This window comes from Cetorhinus maximus, chromosome 20 (genome assembly GCF_964194155.1).
Source record: "Cetorhinus maximus chromosome 20, sCetMax3.hap1.1, whole genome shotgun sequence".
Taxonomy (NCBI): domain Eukaryota; kingdom Metazoa; phylum Chordata; class Chondrichthyes; order Lamniformes; family Cetorhinidae; genus Cetorhinus; species Cetorhinus maximus.
In genome coordinates, this window is record NC_135898.1 from 82,919,272 (window position 1) to 82,934,569 (window position 15,298).

General features: G+C 48.4%; 1 protein-coding gene across 4 annotated transcripts in view; it reads left to right on the plus strand.

The window, feature by feature from the left end:
- The window catches only part of LOC144694513 (LIM domain-binding protein 1), a 98,207-nt gene that overhangs the window by 49,628 nt on the left and 33,281 nt on the right, over nt 1-15,298 (plus strand). For all 4 annotated transcript variants that reach the window (XM_078565026.1, XM_078565023.1, XM_078565025.1 and 1 more), the window contains exon 2: nt 11,645-11,747. In XM_078565026.1, coding sequence (XP_078421152.1) covers nt 11,728-11,747 — 20 coding nt within the window. In that variant the 5' untranslated portion in view covers nt 11,645-11,727. The remainder of the gene's footprint in view (nt 1-11,644; nt 11,748-15,298) is intronic.

A 15,298-nucleotide genomic window follows, 5' to 3' on the forward strand; every position in this document is an offset into this window, starting at 1 on the left:
GCTACATAAATGCAGGTTGTTGTTGTGGTTGAGGGTCCGTTTCCATGAAGGTAATTTGAGGATTAATTATTTCTTCATAGGCTGGTGGTTGCTTATAAACCCCAAGGTCAAACAATGTCGCAGGAAATGACTGGCCTTCTTTCTCCTTTGAAAGATTGTTTCTGATTCTTAGTGATTATAATGTTGTAATATGATTGTGGTTTATGTGTCAGTATTTATGACTCTTTTAGGACTGTCTTATTGTGAGCTATGTGAGGACAGCCAGGGAGGGAGCATCCTGCTGTTCTTAGTCCATTCGTCCTTTGAAGCTGAGTTCAAGCTGATGTTGGCAGCCCAACCTCCCACAGCTACCAATTGGTCTCTGCTATCTTAATCCGGTGGCCACTTTCCACCTGTAAACACCGTCAGTGAATGTCATGGGGTAATTCAGCCATAGGAGACATCACAACAGTGCCTGATCTTTCCTCCAGACGAGGTCCATGGGTGCACCTCAAACAGAGGTGGTTGCAGAGCTGACGAGTGTGAGGATTGCAGGGTACAGACTGGGGTGAGCAGTTGGTGCTTAAGATCAGAAAATAGCTGCATAATGATTGGCGAAGGGAAGGGTTAGTTGACAATAATCGCAGAGTGGTGATATTGAGGGAGGGAGTATGGTGATTGGGGGTAGGGGATAGTAATCAAGGGAGCAAGAGAGAATGATTGGGTGTGTCAATGCATATTGATCAGGGCGAGGGATGGATGTTCATTGGGGGTGGATATTGATGGCGGGTGTTGGTATATAGTCATCTGGGGTGGGCACAGTGAATATTGATTGATGAAGAGTAGGTGGGGATGGTGAATGAAAGGAATGACAATTAAAATAAGGTCTGTGGTTTCTGTCACTGATTCTGTGGCTCAGGCTGCACAATGACAATGTCACTTGGAAAAAAAAGAAAAATTACCGGATTAAATTTAGAAAATAAGATTGCTCAGCAGTTGTAACGTTTAAGGCAAGGATGTGAGCAAAGGCAAACAGAACAGTTGCTAAACTTGACTAAGGATGAATAATGGGCGACTGCCATTTTATTTCCATACCTCAATAAATATCTAATTTCTGTAATTTTTTGCAGGAACATTTTTAAGGGCAATGGTTTGGTTTTCATTTCATTGCCCGACCCATTTTCACACATGACAGAAACATTCAGGATCATTTCAGTTTCTTTTAATGCTCAGAGGCAGAAAGGGAAGTGAGTTCAACCTGATATTCAGACACCCTTGAATGTGATCAACACTCTGATTATTTTTACTGCATTTTTGGTCAGCATTGGGAATGTAAAAAGCCAGGTTGACTGTCACCAACAAAAAGGAAGGTACATAACCTTCACCTCTGTGAAGGCCTGAATGCTGGTTATTTATTTATTTATTTGCATTGGCAGATACAATTTTAGTCCCTGAAATGCACTTTTTTTTTTGCATTTGCAGATGTATGTATGTTGGCTCTTTCTTTGTCTTGGAGGCTCCGAGCAGGCAGAGAGGCAGCTTGTTTCCCTTGGGGAGGCAGAATGATTTGCTGCTGGAGGTGTGTGGGGGGGTGGGGGGGGGCAGTATCCAGGGTCCTTGGCTGGTATTGTCTGCTTCGGAGCAGGGGGAGGTGCTGAGAATGGCCAGCTGTCTGCCACAAAGCCTCTGTGATTCAGTGCAAACCGGGGCCACATATACACACACACACACACACATAGAGAGAGGGAGAGAGTGGGCCTTTCCACACGGCTATTGTTGTTTGCTGACAGCAGCCTCACCCCCCCACCCCCCTCCCTCCCCTCCCCTCCCCTCCACTCCACAGAACAAAAGACTTGGGAAGGTTCGCAGAGAAAGAGAGCAGACATTTCCACCTCACTTCAGGGTTTAGGCTTGAAGAAATAATAAATAAATAAGATTATATTGCTGAAGTGTTTCATTCTTTGGGGGAGGGATTTCTTGGTTTCCCACCCCCCACACACACCCCCCCCCCTTGGATCAGCTTCTACTAAGGTAAAAAGAAAGCTTCTTTTTACTGTTTCTTGTTGCTCTGTGTGTGTGTCTGTCTGTGTGTGTGTGTGTCTGTGAGTGTGTGTGTCTGTCTGTCTGTCTGTGTGTGTCTGTGAGTGTGTGTGTGTGTGTGATTGCCCCTCACATTCTTGGCACTTCTATTTGTGTTAACTTTGCTGCTGAGAGACATAAAGAGGGAGCTTATAGGCCTGAGGCTGGAATAAAGCTGAGGAGCTCCCTCGTTTGGTGTGGCTGTGTGGTGGGGGGGAGATAGGGGGGTGGAGGGTTGCTGGTTGGTCTCAGGCCTGACAGAGGCTCGGTGCTGTGAAAAAAAAAAATTCTGCTGCATCTCTTGCTTGCTATTTGTAGCTGATTTTATTTTAAAAGACAAATATACAGGAGCTGATTTGGTGGCCTGGCAGGAGGCACGAAGGTTGATTTGGGAAAAAAAAAAGAGCATCAAGGCCTGGTTAGAAAGGCACAGCCTGTCATTGATAGACAACAAAACAAAAATGGGAAAAGGGGGTTGGTATTGGATCCTGTATGGCTCCCATGTGATGTGTTAAATGGGCAATGTTTTACAGGAGTTATTGAGCAGATAATCTTATCTAGAAACGCCAAGAGTCTAGCAGGGTGAGTTTACGCCATTATTCCCCCTTTGCATCCCTTTCTGCCTCTGATATCCTCAGCTCAGTCTGGCTTTTGTGCTAGTTTCTAAAATGTGTCTTAACCCTTTAACTGCCCTGGCAGTGACTGAGTTGTGTTGAGAACTTTGCTTGTGTAAAAGGTTCATTGTTTTGCTGATGTCTCAGATTATACAGGGGGGGAGACGTGTTAGTGCCTTTTGGCAGATAGGGAAAATGCTGGATGTCTGGGGTGCTGGATGTTTGGGGTACTGTCTGGACGTTTGCGGTGCTGTCTAGATGTTTGGGGTGCTGTTTGAGTGGATGTCTGGAGTGCTGTCTGGACATTTGCGATGCTGTCTAGTCGTTTGGGGTGCTGTTCGTCTAGATATTTGGGGTGCTGTTTGTCTGGACGTTTGCGGTGTTGTCTAGACATTTGAGTTGCTGTCTAGATGTTTGGGGTGCTGTTCGAGTGGACGTTTGGGGTGCTGTTAGAGTGGACGTTTGGGGTGCTGTTTGTCTGGACATCTGGGGTGCGGTTTGTCTGGACGTTTGGAATGCTGTTTGTCTGGACGTTTGGGATACTGTTTGTCTGGACGTTCGGGGTGCTGTTTGTCTGGACATTTGGGGTGCTGTGTGGATGTTTGGGGGGCTGTTTGTCTGGATATTTGGGATGCTGTCTGGGTGTTTGGTGTGCTGTCTGGATGTTTGGGTTGCTGTCTGGATGTTTGGGGCGCTGTTTGAGTGTATATTTGGGGTGGTGTCTGGATGTTTGGGGTGCTGTCTGGATGTTTGGGGTGCTGTCTGGATGTTTGGGGTGCTGTTTGAGTGTATATTTGGGGTGGTGTCTGGACGTTTGGGGTGATGTTTGAGTGGATGTTTGGGGTGCTGTTTGTCTGGACGTTTGGGGTGCTGTCTGGATGTTTGTGGTGCTGTCTAGACATTTGGGGTGATGTTTGAGTGGATGTTTGGGGTGCTGTTTGTCTGGACGTTTGGGGTGTTGTCTGGACGTTTGTGGTGCTGTCTAGACATTTGGGGTGCTGTTTGAGTGGATGTTTGGGGTGCTGTTTGTCTGGACATTTGGGGTGCTGTTTGCCTGGACGTTTGGGGTGCTGTTTGCCTGGACATTTGGGGTGCTGTCTGGACGTTTGGGGGTGCTGTCTGGATGTTTGGGGTGCTGTTTGAGTGTATATTTGGGGTGGTGTCTGGACGTTTGGGGTGATGTTTGAGTGGATGTTTGGGGTGCTGTTTGTCTGGACGTTTGGGGTGCTGTCTGGATGTTTGTGGTGCTGTCTAGACATTTGGGGTGATGTTTGAGTGGATGTTTGGGGTGCTGTTTGTCTGGACGTTTGGGGTGTTGTCTGGACGTTTGTGGTGCTGTCTAGACATTTGGGGTGCTGTTTGAGTGGATGTTTGGGGTGCTGTTTGTCTGGACATTTGGGGTGCTGTTTGCCTGGACGTTTGGGGTGCTGTTTGCCTGGACGTTTGGGGGTGCTGTCTGGATGTTTGGGGTGCTGTTTGTCTGGATGTTTGGGGTGCTGTTTGTCTGGACGTTTGGGGTGTTGTTTGTCTGAACATTTGGGGTGTTGTTTGTCTGGATGTTTGGGGTGCTGTTTTTCTGGACGTCTGGGGTGCTGTTTGAGTGGATGTTTGGGGTGCTGTTTGTCTGGACGTCTGGGGTACTGTTTGAGTGGACGTTTGGGGTGCTGTTTGAGTGGACGTTTGGGGTGCTGTTTGAATGGACGTTTGGGGTGCTGTTCGAGTGAACGTTTGGGGTGCTGTTTGAGTGGACGTTTGGGGTGCTGTTTGAGTGAACGTTTGGGGTGCTGTTTGAGTGGACGTTTGGGGTGCAGTTTGAGTGGACATCTGGGGTGCTGTTTTAGTGGACGTTTGGGGTGCTGTTTTAGTGGACATCTGGGGTGCTGTTTGAGTGGACATCTGGGGTGCTGTTTGAGTGGACATCTGGGGTGCTGTTTGAGTGGACATCTGGGGTGCTGTTTGAGTGGACATCTGGGGTGCTGTTTGAGTGGACATCTAGGGTGCTGTTTGAGTGCGAGATCTTTATTATTCTTTCCATACTTTTGAGCCACTTGGCATCAACTGTTTTACCTGTTGGTGTTTGTGAAAATGGTTTAAAACCAGCTAATGACATTCAAAAAGGAAAATTATTATCTGTCTCAGGTTAAGGCACTGCTCCCTCCTCCTGCCTCCCACAAAATAATTTAAAACTTAATCTTTTGGTGAATCCTTAGCGAGTTATCTCCCAGAATGGTGATTAGGGTACTGAGTACTCTGTACCAAAAGGACTGAGCACCTGAAGCAGGTAGACAGGTGCTCCTGTTCGGTGAAGAGACATCTGGTGGAACAGGTGGGATGGTGAGTTTGTCCTGGTGATTTTTTTAGACGTATACAGCCCTGATTCTGCCCAAAAGTGCCGGTGATAACCTCTGCTGTCGTGCTTATAAAACAAGTAAAAACACTGCTGCTTAAGCGCTTCATGTTCAAACCTCTCCATGATCTCACCCCTCCCAATCTCGCCTCCCCTTCCGAACAACAGAATCTCCAGAAAAAGAAATAGAGGTTTATGCTGATAGAGTTAAATGAGAAAGGATGGGAAGAGGCCCAAGATGAATGTAAAATGTTGGTACAGACATATTTGGGCAGTATGGCCTATTTCTGAGGCGGTGGCTTGGTGGGGTTGTCACTGGACTAGTAATCCAGAGACCCAGGGTAACGCTCTGCAGACCCGCGTTTGAATCCCGCCACAGCAGATGTTGAATTCAATAAAAATCTGGAATTAAAAGTCTAATGATGACCATGAAACCATTGTCGATTGTCGTAAAAACCCATCTGGTTCACTAATGTCCTTGAGGGAAGGAAATCTGCCGTCCTTACCTGGTCTGGCCTACATGTGACTCCAGACCCACAGCAATGTGGTTCACTCTTAACTGCCCAGAACCTACACCACATGGACTGCAGTGATTCAAGAAGGCAGCTCACCACCACCTTCTCGAGGGCTATTAGGGATGGGCAATAAATGCTGGCCTAGCCAGCGACTTCCATATCCCATGAATGAATATTTTTTTTAAAAAGTTGATTTTTAACCGCATTAAATATATTTGTAAAAGCTGTAGCTCAATGCATAACACACTTGCCTCAGACTGAAGGTAGTGGATTCAAGTTCCACTCCGGATACTTAGACCCATAATCCAAGCTGACGACTCAGCTTCTTCTTTGGTTGTGTCGGCATCACAGACTAATAACCGTATTCCATCAACATTTATACCCTGGTGCAGTACTGAGGGAACTGTCGGAGGTGCTGTCTTTCGGATAAGATATTGAACTGTGGCCTCATCTGCCCTCTGGGGTAAATGCTAAAGATCCCACAACGCTATTTTGAAGATGAGTGTGGAATTTCTCCCCCAGTGCCCTGGCCAATATTTATTCCTTAACCAACATGACCAAAACAGATTATCTATTCGTTATCTTGCTGTTGTCTGTGGGAGTTTGCTGTGTGCAAATTGACTGCCCCATTTCCTACATTACCATAGTGGCAACGCTTCAACTAGAACTTAAGGAAGTGGCCCCCTCGAGCCTGCTCCCCTGTTCATTGAGGCCATGGCTGATCTCTCAGCTCAATGCCACTTTTCTACCCAATCGCTGTATCTCTGGATTCCCTTAGCATCCAAAAATCTAATGACCTCAGCTTTCAATATACTCAACGACTGAGCATCCACACTGCGTGTGGATGGGGAATTCCAAAGGTTTGCAACTCGCTGAGTGAAGAGATTTCCGCTCATCTCCAGTCCTAAATGATGGACCCGCTGAAGAGTTTTAGAATTTCCTGAGATGGTGAAAGGGGCTTTATAAGTAAAACTTTTTCATTCTTGACCTTCAATGGGTCAGGCTAGATTTACCCTGTACTTTGTGGCTAGGGCATTCGGACCTGGCCAAACTTCTATGTGATCAGGGTGATGACAGTGGCCTTGCTATCTGAAGCAGCTTGGAGGCGGCCATTAGGTTTTCACTACAGCTGGATATTGTTGGGTGCCATCATCTCCTTTACTGTGTCAGTGCACTCAGCTGCTTTTTAATGTAACATAGTATGAGCTGAATTGACTGTTTACTAGTATCCATGAATATCGGGACCTCAGGAGCAGGGCAGCAGATGCATGGGAACACCACCACCTGCAACTTCCCACACCACCATCAACCCCCCCGCAGCCCTGCGCCAGGTTACACACCATCCTGACTTGAAACTGTATCGCCGCCGTTCCTTGACTGTCGCTGGGTCAAAATCCTGGAGCTCCCTCCCAGACTTTGGGTGTACCCGCGCCACACGGGCTGCAAAGTTTAAAGAAGAAGGCAGCTTATCATCACTTTCTCAAGGGTCGTTAGAGATGGCAACAAACACTGGCATTGCCAGTGATGCCTAAACCCCAGGAATGAAAAAAATGAGGTGGCTAAGTAGGAGCATCCATTGGCACGTTCAGCATTGACTGTCCTTACATTGACACAAAACTGGTGGTGGAAGTTTCCATAGTCAGTCATATGAATGGTAATGGGGAAATGTCATACCGAAGAAACTGAGATGCATTTCCAAGTTTAGTCGAGTATGGAGAGCTTTACTCTGCATCTGACCTGTGCTGTCACCTGCCCTGGGATTGTTTGATGGGGACAGTATAGAGGGAGCTTTACCCTGTATCTAACCCTGTGCTGTACCTGCCCTGGGAGTATTTGATGGGTACAGTGTAGAGGGAGCTTTACTCTGTATCTAACCCTGTGCTGTACCTGCCCTGGGAGTGTTTGATGGGGACAATGTAGAGGGAGCTTTACTCTGTATCTAACCCCGTGCTGTACCTGTCCTGGGAGTGTTTGATGGGGACAGTGTAGAGGGAGCTTTACTCTGTATCTAACCCCGTGCTGTCCCTGTCCTGGGAGTGTTTGATGGGGACAGTGTAGAGGGAGCTTTACCCTGTATCTAACCCCGTGCTGTACCTGCACTGGGAGTGTTTGATACGGACAGTGTAGAGAGAGTTTTAGTCTGTATCTAACTCATGCGAGTGCTTAATGATGTATGTAGAATTTGAGGAATATCATTCTGACACACCTAACCTTGCAAATCAGGAATTTATCATAGCTTCAGGACTTATTTTTTTTTAATTAATTCATGGGATATGGGTGTCACTGGCTAGGCCAGCATTTATTGCCCATCCCTAATTGCACTTGAGAAGGTGGGGGTCAGCCGCCTTCTTGAACTACTGCAGTCCATGTGGTGTAGGTACACCCAGAGTGCTGTTAGGGAGGGAGTTCCAGGATTTTGACCCAGCGGCAGTGAAGGAATGGTGATATATTTCCAAGTCAGGATGGTGAGTGACTTGGAGAGGAATTTCCAGGTGGTGGTGTTCCCATGTGTCTGTTGCCTTTGTCCTTCTAGATGGTAGTGGTCGTGGGTTTGGAAGGTGCTGTCGAAGAAGCTGGTGAGTTCCCGCAGTGCATCTTGTAGATGGTACACACTGCTGCCACTGTACACCAGTGGTGAAGGGAATTAATGTTGAAGGTGGCGGATGGGGTGCCAATCAAGCGGGCTGCTTTGTCCTGGATGGTGTCAAGCTTCTTGAGTGTTGTTGCAGCTACACTCATCCAGGCAAGTGGGGAGTATTCCATCACACTCCTGACTTGTGCCTTGTAGATGGTGGACAGGCTTTGGAGAGTCAGGAGGTGAGATATTTGCCACAGAATTTTCAGCCTGTGACCTGCTCTTGTAGCCACGGTATTTATGTGGCTGGTCCAGTTCAGTTTCTGGTCAATCGTAACTGCCAGAATGTTGACAGTGGGGGATTCAGCGATGGTAATGTCATTGAATGTTAAGGGGCGATGGTTAGATTCTCTCTTGTTGGAGATGGTCATTGCCTAGCACTTGTTTGGAATGAATATTACTTGCCACTTATTAACCCAGGACTGGACATTGTCTGGGTCTTGCTGCATATGGACATGGACTTATGACCTTATGATGGCAGGAAAGTCATTGATGGTTGGGCCTAGGACACTACCCTGAGGAACTCCTGCAGTGATGTCCTGAAACTGAGATGATTGAGATCCAACAACCACAACCAGCTTCCTTTGTGCTAGGTATGACTCCAACCAATGGAGAGTTTTCCCCCTGATTCCCATTGACTCCAGTTTTGCTAGGGCTCCTTGGTCAAATACAGCCTTGATGTCAAGGGCAGTCACTCTCACCTCACCTCGGGAGTTCAGCTCTTTTGTTCATGTTTGAACCAAGGCTGTAATGAGGTCAGGAGCTGAGTGGCCCTGGTGGAACCCAAACTGAGCATCAGCGAGCAGGTTATTGCTAAGCAAGTGCCTCTTGATAGCACTGTTGATGAGACCTGCTGTCAATTTGCTGATGATCAAGAGTAGACTGATGAGGTGGTAATTGGCTGGGTTGGATTTGTCCATTTTGTGTACAGGACATACCTGGGCAGTTTTCCACATTGCTGGGTAGATGCCAGTGTTGTAGCTATACTGGAACAGCTTGGCTAGGGGCGTGGCAAGTTCTAAAGCACAAGTCTTCAGTATTATTGCCAGAATGTTGTCAGGGCCCATAGCTTTGAAGTATCCAGTGCTTTCAGCCGTCTGTTGATATCACATGGAGTGATTCGAATTGGCTGAAGACTGGCACCTGTGATGCTGGGGACCGAAGGGCCGAATGGCCTACTCCTGCTCCCATTTTCTATGATCTCCGGAGGAGGCAGAGATGGATCATCCACCTGGCATTTCTGGCTGGAGATCGCTGCAAATACTTCAGCCTTGTCTTTTGCACTGATATGCTGGGCTCCTCCATCATTGAGGATGGGGATATTTGTGGAGCCTTCTCTCCCTGTTAGTTGTTTAATTGTCCACACCATAGATGACTGGGTGTGGTAGGCCTGCAGAGCTTAATCTGATCCGTTGGTTGTGGGATCACTTAGCTCTGTCTAACACTTGCTGCTAATGCTGTTTGGCACGCATGTAGTCCTGTTTTATAGCTTCACCAGGTTGACACCTCATTTTTAGGTATGCCGGTCCTTTAGGACTCATCCAGCTCATCAGTGATGGTGCTACCGAGCCACTCTTGGTGATGGACATTGAAGTGCCCCTCCCAGAGTACACTCTGCGCCCTTGCCACCCTCAGTGTTTCCTCCAAGTGATGTTCAACATGGAGGAGCACTGATTCATCAGCTGAGGGAGGGCGGTACGCGGTAATCAGCAGGAGGTTTCCTTACTCATGTTTGACGTAATGCCACGAGACTTCAGGGGACCAAGAGTCGATGTTGAAGACTCCCAGGGCAACTCCCTCCTGATATGTACCACTGTGCCTGTCACCTCTGCTGGGCCTATCCTGCCGGTGGGACAGAGTTAGTGATGGTGGCGTTTGGGGCATTGTAATATATGAGTCTGTGAGTATGACTATGTCAGGCTGTTGCTTGACTAGTCTGTGAGACAGCTCTCCCAATTTTGGCACAAGCCCCCAGATGTTAGTAAGGATGACTTTGCATAGTCGACAGGGCTGGGTTTTTTCATTAGTCTGTCATCTCTCTTGCTTGTACGTGTTTCAGAATGTGATAGTTACCATTGTTGACAGTGACTGGGTGATAACACAGGTCTCGGTGAGTCTGTTGCATGTGATTTGGAGGCAGTGCAATGCTGCTTTAGCCTCTCAGGATTTTGAGGAGGTCGCTGGCACAGCATTTAGGAGACACTCTATGGATGTTTCCAACAAGGACTTGAGGAAGGCATTTGATGAGACTCCACAAAAGAGATTACGACAAATTAAAGAGGATGGAATTGCACATTAACTGATGATATGGTTTGGTAATTGAATGGGTGATAGGAGACTGCTTGGTGGGATGTGACAAGGGGCGTACCTCAGGGAATTGCACTTGACCCAGTTTTTCACCATATTTACCTAATGACTTGGATAAAGGATTGAAGAGTTATTTACCCAGGTTTGCAGATGACGCTCGGTCAGCTGAGAAGTCTGGATCCTGTGCCCATCGCCCCCCCATCCCGGTCTGCAAGTCGCAACGTCACTTTGGTGTGTTTCACAAAGGTTGATAGGAACACGAGGTGGCCATTCAGCCCCTCAGGCCTGTTCTGACATTTAATTAGATCCTGCCTGTCATGTATCTCCACTCCATTTACTTGCGTTGTGCTCCGTACTAATAAAAATCTATGTCAGTTTTAAAAACTCCATTTGACCTCAGCATCCAAAGCCCTTTGGTGGAGTGAATTTAAAATTTCCATTGCCCTTTTTGTGAAAACCTTCTTCCTGATTTCTCTCCTGAATGGCCTAGCTCTGATTATAAGTTTGTCCTGGAACCCTCCAGGATGGGCCGAATGGTCTCCTGTGCTGTATCATCCTATGATTTGGCCTCATGATATGGAGGAACATAGGAATAGGAAAAGGCTGTTCAGACTCTCGAGTCTGTTCTGTCATTCACTGAGATCATAACCGAGCTGTATCATGACTGCGTCCGCCTGCCTTAATCCACATGCTTTCATATCCTTGTATAACAAAAACCTATTGGATCTAAGGTTTAAAATAATCAATCGAGCTACCATCTGCTATTTTTTGTGAGAGACTTCCACGATTGTACCCCCTTTTGTCTGAAGATGTGTTTCCCAGCTCCTCCCCTGAACGATCTGGGTCTGAAATTAAGGTTACGTCCCTCAGCAGCGGAAAAAGTTTCTCTTGCTCTACCCTATCAGCTGCTTTCAAATACTATAAAAAACTCAATCAAATCATCCCTTAACCCTCTATATTTCGGGGAATATAAGCCTAGTTTATGTAATCTCTCTTTTTGCTAATGTCCTGGTGAACCTGTGCTCTTAACCAAGACCAAATTTCCACACAGTATAAAGTGGGGGGGGGTGGTGATGCTGGTTGGGGGGTACAGTCTGATTCGTCTGAAGAACTTCATGTATTTATATATCTGTGACAGTATTTATGTTTATCTGTCCTCTTGTTCCAGGGTGTTCGTCTAAGTCATTCAAACTGTACTCGCCAAAGGAGCCCCCAAACGGCAACGCGTTTCCCCCCTACCACCCAGGCAGCATGCTGGATCGCGATGTCGGGTAAGTGTCAGCCACCTGGGGACGCTCTCAGTGCTGCCTCCTTTCCTTGAAAAACTAGTCACTCTAGTAGTGGCTGACAACTTGGCACGCTCTGACTCTCAGCTCATTTCCATGGGAGCCAGTCATCCCCTGAATCTCACCAAACAGCCTTCAATATGTGTTCCAAACACACTGACTCTCACTGGGGTCCGGGTCCCACACACACTGACTCTCACTGGGGTCCGGGTCCCACACACACTGACTCTCACTGGGGTCCGGGTCCCACACACACTGACTCTCACTGGGGTCCGGGTCCCACACACACTGTCTCTCACTGGGGTCCGGGTCCCACACACACTGACTCTCACTGGGGTACGGGTCCCACATACACTGACTCTCACTGGGGTCCGGGTCCCACACACACTGACTCTCACTGGGGTCCGGGTCCCACACACACTGACTCTCACTGGGGTCCGGGTCCCACACACACTGACTCTCACTGGGGTACGGGTCCCACACACACTGACTCTCACTGGGGTACGGGTCCCACACACACTGACTCTCACTGGGGTCCGGGTCCCACACACACTGACTCTCACTGGGGTCCGGGTCCCACACACACTGACTCTCACTGGGGTCCGGGTCCCACACACACTGACTCTCACTGGGGTACGGGTCCCACACACACTGACTCTCACTGGGGTACGGGTTCCACACACACTGACTCTCACTGGGGTACGGGTTCCACACACACTGACTCTCACTGGGGTACGGGTTCCACACACACTGACTCTCACTGGGGTCCGGGTCCCACACACACTGACTCTCACTGGGGTACGGGTTCCACACACACTGACTCTCACTGGGGTCCGGGTCCCACACACACTGACTCTCACTGGGGTCCGGGTCCCACACACACTGACTCTCACTGGGGTACGGGTCCCACACACACTGACTCTCACTGGGGTACGGGTCCCACACACACTGACTCTCACTGGGGTCCGGGTCCCACACACACTGACTCTCACTGGGGTCCGGGTCCCACACACACTGACTCTCACTGGGGTCCGGGTCCCACACACACTGACTCTCACTGGGGTACGGGTCCCACACACACTGACTCTCACTGGGGTACGGGTTCCACACACACTGACTCTCACTGGGGTACGGGTTCCACACACACTGACTCTCACTGGGGTCCGGGTCCCACACACACTGACTCTCACTGGGGTACGGGTTCCACACACACTGACTCTCACTGGGGTCCGGGTCCCACACACACTGACTCTCACTGGGGTATGGGTCCCACAGACGCTGTCTCTCACTGGGGTACGGGTTCCACACACACTGACTCTCACTGGGGTACGGGTTCCACACACACTGACTCTCACTGGGGTATGGGTCCCACACACACTGACTCTCACTGGGGTACGGGTTCCACACACACTGACTCTCACTGGGGTACGGGTTCCACACACACTGACTCTCACTGGGGTCCGGGTCCCACACACACTGACTCTCACTGGGGTACGGGTTCCACACACACTGACTCTCACTGGGGTACGGGTTCCACACACACTGACTCTCACTGGGGTACGGGTCCCACAAACACTGTCTCTCACTGGGGTACAGGTCCCACACACACTGACTCTCACCGGGGTACAGGTCCCACACACACTGACTCTCACTGGGGTACGGGTTCCACACACACTGACTCTCACTGGGGTTCAGATCCCACACACTGACTCTCACTGTGGAATGTATTTAATTGTTTGCAAAATGCTTTGGGCTGTCATAAGGTCACGAAAGGTATTATAGAAATACCAGTTCTTGTTGTGTATTTAAAGAGTGCTGAAGTGGTTTAAAAGAAAGTCTCGTCTCGGGGGGACGTGATATCTCAGTGGGTGAATGTCACGTATGATACTGAGCTAAACTGACCAGCAAGGCCTCTGAATCTGTCGAGTCAGTGGATCTCAGCTCTGGGTGTTTCTTGTGGATCTACAATTATCTCACGGAGGCAGAGGGGAAAACCAATCAGAATTCCTGCTCCTTGTCCCTATGTGTGTGTGTTTGAGTGTTGGATCAAGATTATCTATGATGCCCCCAAAAGTTGAATTCCCTTCTGACACACTGTCTCTAGGCTCACTCACTCCTGGGTGTCTGTAATTCTGTATATAAACCACCCAACCCCTTGATTAGATCCAGAACAAAGCAGCCCGCTTGATTGGCACCCCTTCCCCAAACATTCACTCTCCCCGCCACCGACGCACAGTAGCAGCAGTGTTTACCATCTACAAGATGCACTGCAGGAATTCACCAAGCCTCCTTAGACAGCCCCTTCCAAACCCACAACTGCTACCATCTAGAAGGACAAGGGCAGCAGATAGATGGGAACACCACCACCTGGAAGTTCCCCTCCAAGCCACTCACCATCCTAACTTTGAAATATAACGCCGTTCCTTCACTGTCTCTGGGTCAAAATCCTGGAACTCCCTCCCTAACAACACTGTGGGTGTACCTAATTGCTCAGACACCATATTTAACCTTAACGTGAAGAGTCAACAGTTGAACTGAGGGGTGTAACACATTCCATCCTCCACCACTCTTTGGGAAGGAGTTCCACAGACACACGACCCTCTGAGAGAAAAAAATTCCCCCATTTAAGATGGAGATGAGGAGAAATTTTTTCCTTCAGAGGATCGTTTTTCTGGAACATTCTTCCCCAGAGAGTGGTGGAGACAGGGTCATTGTGTATTTTTAAGGCAGAGTTAGATAAGTTCTTGATTGACAAGGGAGTCAAAGATTATCAGGGGTAGGCAGAATGTGAAGTTGAGACCACAATCAGATCAGCCATGATCTTACTGAATGGTGGAGCAGGCTCGAGGGGCCGAATGGCCTATTCCTCCTAATTCATATGTTTGTAAGTAGATCAAACTCATAGGAAGGCAATAGGAAAGCTGCTGTTCAAGCTGACAAACCCCCTAAGAAACGCCCTGTTCTCCTGGGTCCTGAATTTCTGCTGGTCATGTCTCTATACTCAGTGGAAAACCTTGCATCTCCCCGAGAATGATTTGAAGTATGAAAACTCGCCTGTTTCAGCTAAACAAAATAAGTGACAGCCATTCGCTGGGTCATTCCCCAGGGCAATGCCTTGACCAATCAGTGTCAAGCTTCCTGGTTTAACTTTCAAACAATGCTTGGCAGTTAACTGTCAGTCACCATTCGCTGTTGCATTCTCCATGGCAACATCTCCACCAATCAGAGTCCACTTGCCAACCATCCAGCACTCTCTTCTCATACAGTATAAAGTTGTTGCTTCCCCTGACATTGGTATTCTGGCGATTGTCCTGATGAGTGCAGGACAAAAAGCTTCGACACAATGTCTTTTTTCAGCAACACTCAAGATCTGTGCCACCAAACGACTATTTGAACCCCATATGTCATGGACAATATCTTCAAAGCTGGTGTCGCTACTTCCTACTGCAGCCTGCGATCAGTCCCAAGGACCTGATGCTGTGTGTATATTTATATCCTTGGTTAGGCTGCTCCCTCTCTGCCAAACGCACTTCCTC